This window comes from Phyllobates terribilis, unplaced genomic scaffold (genome assembly GCF_046119375.1).
Source record: "Phyllobates terribilis strain yellow unplaced genomic scaffold, ASM4611937v1 Scaffold_4__5_contigs__length_816908805, whole genome shotgun sequence".
In the NCBI taxonomy this organism is placed as follows: Eukaryota; Metazoa; Chordata; class Amphibia; order Anura; family Dendrobatidae; genus Phyllobates; species Phyllobates terribilis.
In genome coordinates this window covers 71,404,861-71,419,805 of record NW_027362764.1, presented here as the reverse complement: position 1 = coordinate 71,419,805, position 14,945 = coordinate 71,404,861, and the positions used below count along the sequence as shown (strand labels likewise).

General features: G+C 43.5%; 1 protein-coding gene across 3 annotated transcripts in view; it reads right to left on the bottom strand.

Annotated features, from left to right (window-relative positions):
• The window catches only part of PLXDC2 (plexin domain containing 2), a 782,113-nt gene that overhangs the window by 267,146 nt on the left and 500,022 nt on the right, over window positions 1–14,945 (bottom strand). For all 3 annotated transcript variants that reach the window (XM_073677477.1, XM_073677478.1, XM_073677479.1), the window contains 2 exons: window positions 8,262–8,384; window positions 5,255–5,373 (listed from right to left, as the gene is read on the bottom strand). In XM_073677477.1, the coding sequence (XP_073533578.1) occupies window positions 5,255–5,373; window positions 8,262–8,384 (242 nt within the window). The remainder of the gene's footprint in view (window positions 1–5,254; window positions 5,374–8,261; window positions 8,385–14,945) is intronic.

Here is a 14,945-nt window from a genome sequence, read left to right as displayed (position 1 = left end):
GACCACTTGAAACACCTGGCAGAGGTATTTGAGTCACTGTCCTGGTACGGGATGAAGTTGAATCCCTCAAAGTGCCACCTGCTCAAGAGAAAGGTACATTACCTGGGGCACATTGTCAGTCCGGAAGGGGTAGCACCAGACCCGGAGAAGGTCACAGCCATCCAGAAGTGGCCGGAGCCGAAGAACCTCAAGGAGGTGCGTCAGTTCTTGGGACCAGTAGGATACTACCGGAGGTTTGTAAAAGACTACACCAAGAAAGCAGCTCCTCTGCAAGACCTCCTGGTAGGGCAGTCCCCCAAAGGCAGAAATCCCCCATTCCACTGGGGTAAGGAGCAAGCCCAGTCGTTTCAGGAGATGAAGGAGATCCTGACAGGCGATGAGATCCTAGCCTACCCTGACTACAGCCAACCGTTCCGGCTGTATACAGATGCCAGCAACGAAGGACTGGGTGCTGTCTTAAGTCAGAAGCAGAATGGCCAAGAGAAAGTGATCGCATACGCAAGCAGGAAGCTCCGCCCGACTGAGAGGAATCCAGAGAACTATAGCAGCTTTAAGTTGGAGTTCCTGGCCTTGGTCTGGGCCATCACTGAAAGGTTTAAGCACTACCTAGCCTCCAGTAAGTTCACTGCCTTCACTGATAACAACCCCTTGACCCATCTAGAAACAGCTAAGATGGGAGCACTGGAACAACGATGGATGGCTCGGCTGTCAAATTACCGATTTACAATTAAATACCGGGCGGGCCGCAAGAACACCAACACCGATGCCCTGTCCAAGATGCCTCACCAGTCAGACACAGAAGAAGAAGTGGATGACCTGGAAGAGATAGAGCTACCTGCCTTTCACCGGAATGGGATGATCCACAAGCAACGAGCCTCCAGGAAACAGCACGGAAAGACGTTAAACCCCCTGCCTCACCACAGCTGGAAGGAGACCCAGGACAGTGACCCGGTTGTCAGCAGCATCAAGGAGCTGATAACCCAGGAAGATTCCTCCCTGGAGAAGGAAGCGTCTCTCCAAGCAAAACAGCTATGGAACGAGAGAAGCCGGCTGTTTATCTACCGTGAGAAGCTGTGCCGGAGGTACGTCAATCCAAAGACCCATGAGATGGTGTGGCAGATAGTGGTCCCGAAGACAGACATCCAGATGGTATTAGAAGCTTACTACGATCAGGCGGGGCAATTTGGCTGGAAAAAGCTAGAGACCCTGCTGAAGTGTCGATTCTACTGGGTGGGAATGCGCAGCTCCATTGAGAGGTGGTGCCGGGACTGTGGCCTAAGAAGAAAAGACTTCAGCAGCCAGAAGGCACCCCTGCAACCCATCAAGATGACTCGACCCCTGGAGATCGTGGCCCTGGACCATGTCAAGCTGTCCCCCAGCAGGTCAGGGTACTCCTATGCTCTGACCATGGTGGATCACTACTCACGTTTCCTGGTGGTCGCCCCCGTCAAAGACCAGATGGCAGAGACAGCAGCAAAGACATTCCAAGCCTATTTCTGTAGACCCCATGGTTATCCTGAGCAGGTACTGACGGACCAAGGCCCGGCCTTTGAGGCTGAGTTGTTCAAGGAGTTCTGCCATCTATACGGTTGTAAAAAGATAAGAACTACACCGTACCACCCACAAACCAACGGTCTCTGTGAAAAGATGAACAACATCATCATCGACCTGCTAAAGACCATACCACTTGAGGAGAGAAATCAGTGGCCAGACCTACTACCTGACCGAGTGTATCTGTACAATAATATACCAGTAAGTTCCACCAATTGCACTCCGGCATACCTCATGCGGGCAAGGCCAGGAAAGCAGCCCATGGATCTGGAGCTTGGTGTTGTTGAGCCTGAAGCTGATATGACCACTGAGGACTGGGACACCACCAGACAGGAGCAGTACAGAAGAGTACAAGCCTGTGTCGAGGACAGTCTCACTTGGGTGAGAGAAAAGCAGGAGGCGCACTACAACAAAAATGCACCCGCAGAACCCTTCACACCTGGTGAAACAGTATTGAAAAGGAAAAGACGCAACCACAAACTTGATGAACAGTGGGAAAAAGAACCCTACACTGTGTTACCGTCAAGATTTGACAATAAGAAGACATGCTTAATCAGTCGAGATGGAGGAAAAATGTCTACAACAGTGTCCAGGGACCACCTAAAGTTGCGTCCAGACTTACTGAAATCCCAAGAAGAAGTGCCTCTCACAATCCCGGAAGAACCTGAAGAAGCAGTGATACACACTGACCTAGGAGACTTCCCAGCAGATTGGCCTCAAGTAGGAGGAGCAGTAATCATCCCAGTACTCCAATTCTACGAACAGCCAGAAAACCCACCACAGCAAGTTGAACCTGTAAGTGCTGCAGAAGAGCCAGCTCAAGAAGTATCCCCGGATGAAGGATCCCCGGTAGGAGCAGAGCAAGAGGGCCCAGCCAATGGTGAACTTGCCAGTCCCAATTTGGTCACACGTAGAACTGGTAGGGTAACTGACAATGCAGACTCTGATACCCCACAGACCACCGCACTACGCAGATCAACACGTAGCACGAGAGGAAAACCCCCTGTTAGGTACACTCAGTAAATAGTCAAATTTCTGAAAATGTAGATAGTTACCCCTGGGGTATTAAAATTGTAATGCACTGTATTAATTGTGTATTTTCATGCATATGAATATTACTTATTGCTTACCTAAGAACTCGTGGCTGAGGACTATGTGCAGCCCAAAATACTGCTTTTTGTATATGCGGTAATTGCGCTCCCTGGAGTGCCCCTTTAGGTGACCTCAGAAGGAAAACCTGTCTGGAGTGGCTCTACTGGAGGTCCAACTCGGGATCTTCATGCCCTGCAGCCACCCCAGGGCCTACATTGAGGGTTTGGGACAGGTCCCTCAAACCACCAAGTACTCTACCCTGTGAGATGGACATCCTGTCTGGGAACCTCACCACAAGAGACTTGAATTCTGAGGACACTTTGTATTTGTTTATACTGTTATACAACGTTTAAGCTTGGTGCCTCCCATAAAGGGAAGATTGTTCCTGTTTCCTATTGTTGTTGTTATAAAATGTACTTCAGCCCGGGAGTGCTGAGCTTTGCTAGGGGGGAATGTGACGCCCAGCTGCGCTTGGTATCACAGATCCTGGAAGAGTGCATTGATGGATTCCTCCACAAGAGGCCCCCATAAACATTCACACATCTCCACCTTCCACCTCAGACCAGCAGAAGGAGCCCGTTAGGGAGATAAATAGGGAAGCTGGAGCCAGGCAGTCAGTTCCTGCAGATGAGCCAAAGAGAGGTCAGTCTGCAGTGGAGGTCAGTGATTCAGCAGTTCCTCTAGAGAGTTCAGTGAGTATACATCTGAATGCAGAGTTGAGCTCAGTTGAGTTGTAGCTCAGAATAGTGAGCTTTAGGTGTGCCGGCGCCATAAGATCGGTGAAGCGCAGCAAGCTGCCGTTAGTGTGTATAGCCTAGTGAGGGCCCGAGTAGGACGAAGGCGAGTGGAGAGTTAGTACAAAGGGGGCAGAGGAGCTTAACTAGCTCACCCCGAACCATTTACCGGACACCGGGTCCGAAGCTTACCGGGATCTCTATGACCCAGTAAGGTATAACCAGAATCCCTGGAGAACTACAGGTCCCAGGATCACTAAAGAGCTGATACGTAACAGAGCCGGGAGACACATAGGCCCCACAAGCTGAGGAGCGTGTACTCCAAGGAAAGGCCCTACCACAAGGTCAGCCAGCGCAGGACAGAGACAAAGTTAGGCCTAGCTCCAGGCAGGTCAGAAACTTACTACGCAGAGGCAAGAAACAGGAGGCCCTAAACCCGCTCATTGGGGAGGATCCTGACATGCACCCTTCACCCTACAGTGCTCCGGGATGTGCCTGAATTTCCATCAGTAAAAGGTACTGAAGTGACTATCGTGTCTGTCCCTGTTCTTGCTCTGACCCGGCTGGGTCTCGCCTGTCCTGCATTCCCCTTTCCGTACGCTGCCCTGAGGCCTAGCTCCACCTGTGGGGAGCTATACAATCGAGCAGCCTTATCATCGGCCTCAGTGGACTGCGCAGCGCTGGTGATTCTCACCAGAAGCCACAGGTGGCGTCACGAACTGTTATAAAACTAAGAAACTCATTATCCCCTTTCTAAAGAGCGACCACAGGGTACGGGCCCGGGAGCCGACCACCGCGACATCCCTAAGGCCAGGCTAAAGGCCCGGGAATCCGAGTAATCCCCATTCCCCTGTGCTAGTCACAACACCTCCTGCCCCAGGCCAGAAAGGGGAGGATCCTGCCCTATATAACTGGATCTGAAGGCAGGGTTAGTCAGTCTAGACGGGGCTGTAGTCGAGTTGAGGACACAGGAGTAAGGAGCCAGGGACTGGAGCTGGAGATAGCTCGTCCTGGACAGTGTTACACAGAGGACCGGACACCGGAGTCCGAGGCTGTGGGACCCTTCAGGCCCAGCAGCAGATACCGCAGGGCAGGAGATTGCAGGTCTCCTGGCCCAACAGAAGCCCGGAGGCTCAGCCTCATGAAAGGACCAGTACCGCCACAGAGGAGCGAGGAATACACGGGATCCGAGTCGCCAGTCATACGGGTGAGCACAGCACGTCACACTCAGGGATGTGGGCTACAACACGACTATAAGCAGGATAGCCAAAAGAGTACAGTCAGAACGGCAGGCCTACAACTCCACCTGGCCAGGGGAATTCTAGGATTGCTCCCAGACTGACCAGGCCCTCACCCCTAGCAAGTACTCCCGTTGGGGCCTATATAATTACCACCAGTAAAGACCCTAGGACTACACTGCAAAGACTCCGTGTTATTATTACTGATCCAGGCACTATCACCACCATCATCCATGCACGCTGCCCTGAAGCTCCACTCTTCCTGTGGGGAGTTACATCACCTTGATGCACATACCATCAGCTTCAGTGGACTGCTCCGCAGCGGCAGTTCCCAATAACCGCATTCCACAGGTGGGGTAGTCGGACATTATAAATACTATACATAAACTACCCTGGTTTGACCGCCGTGGGTCACGGACCGGGTCATGGACCGGGTCACCGCCACAGTGACTACAACCCCCAGCATCTACAGGCCCGGCTCCGAGTACCCCACGGCCCAGGGGGCGCGTCACAGCCAGTTATGCTATATACATTTGCCATGGGATGGTATGGGGTGATATACAGGAGAAAACAAATGGACCATTACATGTGTTTAGATATTATTGATCTGATATGAGAGATAATTTTTTGCAGACTTACTTCTTTGTATCCAAACACTATTCGACCATCATTGATTAATGTGGCTTGAAAGGTGAAGCTTCCGAGACTATAGTTATCTTGCAGGTGAACATGGTCCCACTGAACCACCAGGGCAGTACCTGCAAAAGAAATGTAAAAATGAAGAGCATATCCCAACAATACATTTTTCCTTTTGCTTAAAGTGTCCATGTCATTTCAGATAACTGTTTAAAAGCTGTACATGAGGAATAACATTATTTCAGCCTACTATATGACTTGTGTCCTGCATGTTTCATCAGTTTTCCCTTCTTCAGGTGGTATTTCTAATTTTCAGCTTTTGGGTGGAAACTAGCTGCTTTGATGTCTCGTACACAGCACACACAGACGTGAGGGATTCTTGTTCTTCTGTCTCTGTGTAGCACATGTTCAGAAGTAGTAGCAGCAGTGCAGGTCTGTGTTGACTCTGCCTCCCTAGTCCATACCCCTGTCCCTATCTCTCTTTCTCTCTCTGCTCCTCTGTACATAGACTTCAGTAGGCAACTGTAATCTGATGGGTTTTCATGTGTTTCAAAGTGAATTATAAGTTGAGGAGACAAAGGAAAAGTGGATCATAAGTGGAGAAAGTAGTAGATTTCTGTGATAGGATATATTACTAAGTTTCTAATATTCACTCGTACTATTGATTAATGTAGAATTTGTTGAAATGATAGGGAACATTTAAAAGGGTTTTCTGGTCTACAAGTCTGCAGTCACTCTAGGTGACTGTAGACATGTGAATCTTCACATGGTGCGCACTGAATGCTATGAGGATTCTCCGGTGTCGGCTCTGACACATTCCGATTAGATGGGCATGTCCTCGCTCAATACACTTGCATTGAACGAGGTCAGAAACAGAAATATGATTCTCCAGGTCAGTATGAGTATGCAGATACCAAACTCGCATTGCATTTTTTTTATTTAAGTTGTGAAAAAAATGCGGAAATTTGTATGAAAAATTTTTTTTGCTTTTGTCGCCATTTTCCGAGACCTATAGCGTTTTTATTTTTTGGGATCTGGCACTGGGTGAGGGTTTACTTTTTGCACCCTGAGCTGATGTTTTTACTGGCACCATTTTGGGGTAGATGCGATGTTTTGATAGCCTCTTATTGCATTTTATTGCAAAAAACGTAATTCTGGCATTTCAATTTTTTTTTCTTGTTACACCATTTACTGATCGGATTAATTTATTTTATATTCTGACAGATCGGACATTTCTGAACACAGCGATACCAAATAAGTGTATTTTTTTTTTTTTTTTAATGGTTTTATTTTCGATGGGTCAAAAAGGGGGTGATTTCAGCTTTTGTGTTTTTTTTATTTTCTTTTCATATTTTTAAAAACTTTTTTTAAACTTTTTACTTTATTTAATATTCCCATTAGGGGACTTGAAGCTGCGATCATCCAATAACTTGTGCTATCTAGATCAGAAATCAAGATCTCTTGTGAACGCAGGCCACTGGCCGACTTTCACAGAAGTATCGTAATGACAGGCATGGGGGTCATCAGCAGACTCCCAGCTGTCATGGCAACCCATCGGCGCCCCACGATCACATCACAGGTGTGCCAATGGGAGTGTGGAATAAAGCGCACCCTTGTTGGCCCTGTCAGAGATTAACAGCAGGATTTAACAGGTTAACAACTGTGGGTGGAGCACAGCTCCACTCTCCGCTATTAAAGGCACATGATGGCTGATCAAATCAGCCATCATGTGTCAGAAAAGATGCAAACTCAGTGTGTGAGCCTGCATCAAAGTCAGGGACAAGACATATGACATAAATATACATCATATGTCGTGAGGGGTGTTAATTCCCCATACAGCTCCACAGATATGGACCTTTTTATTTAGTGTTGATTTTATCATCTTTTTCAAGTGGGCTTGGCTCAAAGAATTCTCCGGGGAACATACCTTTAGACTGCTCTAAATTATTATCCTGTAAGTCATGCCCCCTTTGAAAGTCCTTTAAAATGAGTACAAAATGGAAATAGGTCCATATATCTGGAACAGTATGGTGGAATTGAAAAAAAAATGGAATACTCAGGAGAGCAGATCCAGATCACTGTGAGAACTATGAGGTGGCACAGCTCTCTCTCCTCCTACACTGATCAGTTTGATTAGAGCAGGACAGAAGAGAAAGCTACCAGGACCTGCACATGATTAAAGCTGCATGGATGCTTCAGGTCCCGACTAGCTAAAGAACCTTCCATGTCATGTGATCAGTTACATGCCTGAAAGGAACGTCAAAATGTGGTAGAGTATAGCATTTGTATATGTATGTGTGTTGATGTAGCAGATCTGTGTGTATTGCTATAGCAGATGTGAGTGTGCATGTAGCAGAGCTGTATGAATATAGCAGAGCTGAGTATGTGTTTATATGTAGCATAGCTATGTGTGTATGTAGCAGAGCTATGTGTGTATAGAACAGAGATGTGTATGCAGCAGAGCTCTGTGTGTAGCAGAGCTGTGCTTTGATGTAGCAAAGATGTGTGTGTATGTAGCAAAGATGGGTGTATATATACTGTACAGCAAAGCTGAGTGTGTATATACAGCAGTACGGAGTGTGCATGTACTGCACATGTAGCAGTGTTGTGCATATACTGTATGTGTGTTCTGCAGAGAATGTACATCATGTTGAGGATGTAACGCTATATGTGTATAATACACATGCTGCAGAGAAACATTAACAAAAGATCCTCCCTATTTTACCCTTGTGCATTAAAAATAAGTAATATTAACCCTTCCACTTTTTTGCATCTTATGGGAAATTGTAATTAGTAAGAAATATGTTTTTCCTGTTTTCTGTTGTCTAAACCTAGGATGTGTTCTATAGTACAAAAAAATATGATAGATAGTAATTACTTCCCTAGAAAAAAAAATGTGATTTGCTAATTAAAGTGTTTAGGAATTCATTTATTACTACATTTCTTTTGCTTATTAATCTTTTCTATGGCCCTTTTAGAGCATGTACATCAACCTGAATTGGATACATACCATTGTCAAAGTATCTGACTGTAGAATTTCTGGACACGCTCGGATCAAAATTGGCCATCAAGGGAGCGATATATTGTGTTGCTGTGAGCATCCGGTGAACAACTTCTCCTGTGTATATAAAACCTGTAGAAAGCAGAACGGATAATATAATCAGATTTCTTCTAGCGGGTTTAACAGCAGGGAATAGAAAATGCTAACAGCAGCTTTATGTGTACACACCAGAAGATCGCTTTATCACTTTGCTGATCTACTACGAGCCAAAAATTTGCCAATTAAGTATATTTTATATGTGTTTTGCTGAATTACAGAGGTTCATATACAACAAAGCAGAGGGAAATACATCTGTCTGTAGGACAGGAGTATGTCTGATAAGCATATGCTGTAGCATATTGAATTGTCATTCTCATTTATGCTTTTCCGTGCTTACCTATTTTTTGCATATGTTACTGGATTTTGTTTTATGCCATCAGAATTACCTTTATTTTATCATATTTTATAAAATCCCCGAAGAAGTTTATGAGCATTGGAAAAAAAGAGAACCTAGAATTAGGATATTGTCCTGAGCTAACACAACTGAGATCTTTTAGGCTCTAAAGGGAATCTGTCAGCAGGATTTCACCCTCCAAACTATTTATATGTACATGTCGATCTTTCAAAGAAAAGTCTACCAATACCTTTACATGGCCACTCTGTTCCTTTGTCTCTGAGAAATCAGTCTTTGAAATGATATGCAAATGAGGCTGAAGAGCAATTGTAGATCTGACGCCTCTGTCACTCCAGCTCTATTCCCCGCCCAGAGCTGCCTCCTCTTGCTTGACTGATATCTCCTTTGCCTGAAGTCAAACAGTATAGATACTGTCAGTCAAGCAGGAGGAGGCAGTGCTGAGTGGGGGATTGAACTGGAGTGACAGAGGCTTCAGATCTAAAAAATAGCTCTTCAGCCTCATTTGCATATCAACTCACATGGTAACTTCTCAGAAACAGAGGAATGGACTGGCCATGTAAAGGTATTGCTGGACTCATCTTTGAAAGAGCTATAAGCACATATAAATAGTTTGGGACGTGAAATCCTGCTGACAGTTGCCCTTTAAGACTGGCGTTGTAGTCTAAATGAAGGTACATGATGGAGTAGGATGCAACAAATTCATTGAGTGGCATGTGGCTCTTATCGGTGGCATGCGTTTCTGTATACCTCGCCAGAAATGCTACTCCAGTCTGAGACTGAAGCAACATTTCTGGCATAAGTTATAGCCTAAGTTTTGAGGAATTTGGTGACCGGGCACCACCATGCCCCATTCCGTCCATGCTCTACCAACTTTAGAGAAGAACTGGCAAGAAAACATCAAAAGTTGCAACACTTTTGCCCAACTTCGTGTGGCACAAAAAAAAAATTGGAGACTTTTCAAAGTATTTTTACGACAGAAATCTAGTGTAAACACTTTGACGAATTGGCCCAAAGGTGTCTTACTCACATTTTCACATTATTTTTTTCACTATTGTGTGACCTGTCAGCTTTTGGTCTACAAATGGAAAAATGTTAATCTTGTCCAGCACTCAATCTCTAAATTTTCAGATAAAAAAAGCTATATTAATCCATTAAAACGATTATGTAAAAAAAAAAAGAGAAGTTTAAAACAGGACATCCTGAGGAAAAATCCTAGGAGTTTCGAACCTGAAAATATAAACAGTTCTTAGTCATGGCCATGTCTAACAGCATAAACCAATGAGCTATAACATTAAAGAAGCACTCCCATCAAAGTTCCTCTCAATTAGATATGAGCAAACTCGAACTTAAAAGTTAGTTTACGGTGCTAATTGCCAAACATGGACTTCTCCTGGAAGTCCACTGCAATGTTCGGAGTTTCAAGGGAGTAATTTACAGAGAGAGAGAGACTATTTTCCCTATCAAAAGTTCAGGTACCCATTGTTTTCAATGGGGTTCAGGTTCTGGTTCAAGTTTGGGTAAAGTTCTGGTACCCGAACCGAAATTTGGAATAAAGTTCGGGTTGGGTACCAGAACTCGAACTTCCACGGGTCCGCTCATTCCTACTCTTAATATATTGCAATCACCATATTATATGGCACTGTGCACTTACAATTTCTCATTTTGCCTTTCTACCCAGATAATTATTGTCTTTTCTTTGCTCTATGTAGAAGCAGGAAGTCTCTTGTTCCTGCGTTTATCATCTTCCTCTTCAACTCCTGACCCAGCAGCTCCCTCCTCCCCTCTGCCAGGGTCTTTTGCAGTGACTCATGACTTGTGCAAAGAAAATTGACGTCCTATTTCTACATAGAGCTTAGAAGCATTCAGCTAGTCAGTTTTTAATCGATTGAAGTCATAGACCAAATGGAAAGGAGAAGGATTAACTGGTTAGAAAGGCAAATGAGCAATTGTAAGTACACAATGCTAAATAATGATGACTGCAATATATTAAGAGGATAAAAATTTTGATTGGAGGACGAGTGCTACTTTAAAAATTGTTGCGTAATATTGTGTAGGACATTCAGCTCTGTACCATCAAGTCATGGGACATTAGCAGCAGATCTGCGAAGTCCAGCGAGTTGCAAGAAAGAGTCCCAACAGAACAGATGCGCAGCAATGTACCTTTGAGGCCCATAGCCTGGTCACCAATTAACCAGCTGTTCATCCTTGGTCACCTTTTGGTAGGTACTACCAATGCATCCTTGAAAGAACCCAATAGACCAGCGTAGATGGTGTTATCCATTCACCTAGACATCATAATTTGAACCTTGTCAAAGTTGGTCAAATGCTTAGTTGCTCATTTTTCCTACATACAACACAACTTGTAGAACCAACTGTTCTATGTCTATCTATCTATCTATCTATCTATCCATATCTATCTATCTATCTATCTAACTATTGTTCTACTCATTTCATTATATTTGGGCTATGGATCAAATATGAATGCAGCCATAAGATAAAAAGTGGAGAGAGTAAGAAAGAATTGGTGTTAACTTAAAGGGGTTGTCCCACTTATCATCTTTCATATGTGATCATTCAGATTCAGATACCTATGACAACCACTAAGCACAAAAATGGGGTCACAAAATTCCCAGCATGGGTGACCACCTCTCAATTCAATTTTGTATGACTTGGCTCTCTCTGTCAGTCACATACAAATCAATAGAATGGTGGTCATGTATGGGCACGTACAGTAGGTGTCTTTGGGACCACTGTTCTCCGAATCATGGCGAGTCATCATGGTCAAAGCCACAGCAATCGTACATTTCTCTTCTATTCAATAGATAGATAAATGTATTTATTGGGACAACACCTTTAATCCAGAGGCGGACATAGCCTTGGTGCAAGCTACGCACAAGGGCCCAAAAGGACCACTTCCATTTCCAAAGAATGTGGAATTGTGCCTTATGATGAGCTGTTGGACTGCAAAAGGCTTATGTAGTGTTCTTGTCAAAGGCCTCTTCTGTCTGTATCTGCTCCTGCCTTAAACATACACTGGGTACGGAAAGACATTTTTGCAAATTTATTAAAAAAGAAAAACTGAAATATCACATGGTCATAAGTATTCAGACCCTTTGCTCAGTATTGAGTAGAAGCCCCCTTTTGAGCTAGTACAGCCATGAGTCTTCTTGGGAATGATGCAAGAAGAAATTCAGGTGGTTGAAATTCCCTGTCCTAGTTAAAAATCGAAAAACGCAGCTCTGGGGCAAAAACTGCTGCCATAATGAATGAAACGCTGTGCAGAACAGGAATATTCAAGAGCGTTGGTTAGTTTTACTATTTGAGTGGAGATGTGATTTAATTTCACATTAGTTAATTTTTAGATAAGGCTCTGGATAAATATTCTGAACTCTATGACGGATACATTTCTTGCAGAGCTACGATCACCATAAACTAATAGACCTTAGAATGCAGAACTGACATTTATGAGTAGCAGAAACACAGCCCTGCTATATTTTTGTGAATTAGGATGAAGGCCATGGTTCACGTCTACCACTCTACACTTCTTCTGTCGATTTACAATGGAATGTAAAACTTGTAATAGATGGGGGCTTAATAAACCAAAATTTGTGTGACTATTCTAAAGTCTTAAAAATCAGCATTTATATAAAACAAAATAATGATTTGAATTATAATGTTAAGCTATTAACTGGGAAAGAACATATTGTAAGGAAATAATATAGAAAATAAATTGTGAGGCGGTAAAAATGTGATCCTGCTGTATAGTATTTAAGACAAAAACTATGTAACTCCTAGTGCTCTGAAGACCTGCAATGTACCATTAGGCTATGGACCAAAGTGCAGTTTGTGGATTAGCCCTATGCAAGGGTTTTATCTGCATGTTGCTACTAACTCTAGTTTCTGGGTGGAATAAACGTGGGCATCCACATTTGTCCATAGCTGGGGTAAATTTGTTTTCAAATACCTTAATAGAAAGGTATTTGGCTTTTCCAAGTACTTTTCAGTGAATTATTTTAATGCCAAAAGTCTTAAAATGCTGTTGATATACATTATAAATGTAATTTACAGTGTTTCTACCATAAAAAATAGATTTTTTTTGCATTTTATGCTTGGTTCTGCTGCTAATCTATATTTCTGACGGTAGGCTCTGGCCAGAATCAGTCTCCTTCCCCCTCTGGCAGCTGATATTATAGTGCCTTCTTACTTCCCTCACAGAAATAGTACACTCAACTATACTGTCACGTTAAAGAAGAGGCTATGTTACTTTCCTAACAAATAGGGCAAAAGCTATTTATATTGGTTGCTCTTAAACTAAAAAGTGATTAAATGCAGATGACTGGCTTCGTGGAAAGTGACTGAGCATGTGTGACCTCCAGCACTCAGCTCATTAGGACAAGCACATAAACTTTGATCAGAAAGTGGTGCCCTATGTATGTAAATTCTTCAGTGGATCAATAGCAATATGTAACTAAGTATATGTATTTGAGAGCTGAATATATCATAAGTGTCCCACTTTTCACACCTCAATACCTTAGTCTTAACGTGTTTTATTCACCATATTATTTGCTAATATGTAGATTTTATTTAAGATTTTTTACATAGAAATAAAATATGATAACTGTGGGTTGTACTAGATTACCCGAGTCAACATTTGTATCAAGGTTGAGATCTACTTGACCAACAGAGAACTAAGGTAATGTCTTATTACAGAACATCTTAATCCAAATATAAACTCAATTTCATATGTTTAAAAATATAGCCATTTCTAAATTTTGCGCTTTGGGATTTTCCTTTTATTCTCTCAAAATTCATAACTTTTTTTTATTTTTCCATCAATATAACCAGGGGCTTGTTTATTGCAGGAAGAATGATATTTTGGAATGAAACTATTAATTTGACTCTATGAAAAAGACACTATGCTTTGAGAGGCTTATTGCATGGGGCCATTTATATGGATACACCTAAATAAAATGGGAATGGTTGGTGATATCAACTTCCTGTTTGTGGCACATTAGTATATGGGAGGGGGAAAACTTTTCCAGTTGGGTGGTGACCATGGCGGCCATTTTGAAGTTGGCCATTTTGGACCCAACTTTATTTTTTTCAATGGGAAGAGGGTCATGTGACTCGCCAAACTTATTGAGAATTTCATAAGAAAAACAATGGTGTGTTTGGTTTTAACTTAACTTTACTCTTTCATGAGTTATTTACAAGTTTCTCTTTGTTTACAGCCATTGACATGTCGCAGAGGTTAACACGTAAGGAGCGGATAGAAATTGTGTTGATGTCTGGTGAACGCAGTACCCGGGTCATTGCAGATTTCCTACGAGACCACCCATCTCCCATGCTACAGTTAGCAAACTGCTTGCCAAATTTCGTGAAACAGGCTCAGTGTTGGATTTGCCAAAATGTGGACTCAAGAAAACTGTCACGAATAAAGAAACATCAGTGGCTGTCCTAGCTTCATTCAGCAAGAGCCCACAGAGTAGCACTCGCCGCATATCACAGGAGAGTGGCATCAGTCGAACATCCCTTTGGCGGATATTATCTACTCACAAATGGCACCCTTACAAAATCCAGCTGCTGCAGCATCTCAACTAGGGTGACCCAGATCGGCGCACTGAACTTGCAGAATGGGCAAAACAAAAATTGAAACAGGACCCTCAGTTTACACAGAATAATATGTTCAGTGATGAGGCAAACTTTTTTGTGAATGATGAAGTTAACAAACAAAACCACCGCTATTGGTCTGACACTAACCCACAGTGGACAGATCCCTCCCAGACTGCTGGAACACAAAAATTGATGGTATGGTGTGGTATATGGGGTACAAAGATAGTGGGGCCATTCTTCATCAATGGAAACCTTAATGCCACTAGATATCTGACATTGCTACATGATGATGTGTTGCCCTCTTTATGCACTGAAGATGACACGTTCCCTGAGATTTTCCAACAAGATGGTGCACCACCACATTATGAGTGTCAGATCCAAGCATTCCTACATGAACAGTTTCCTGGAAAGTGGATTGGTCGTCGTGGGCCAGTTGAATGGCCACCAAGGTCTCCCGATCTGACTCCCTTAGACTTTTATCTTTGGGGTCATCTGAAGGCAATTGTCTATGCTGTGAAGATAGGAGATGTGCAGCATCTGAAACAACGGATACTGGAAGCCTGTGCTAGCATTTCTTCTGCGGTGTTGCTATCAGTGTGTCCAGAGTAGGAGAAGAGGGTTGCATT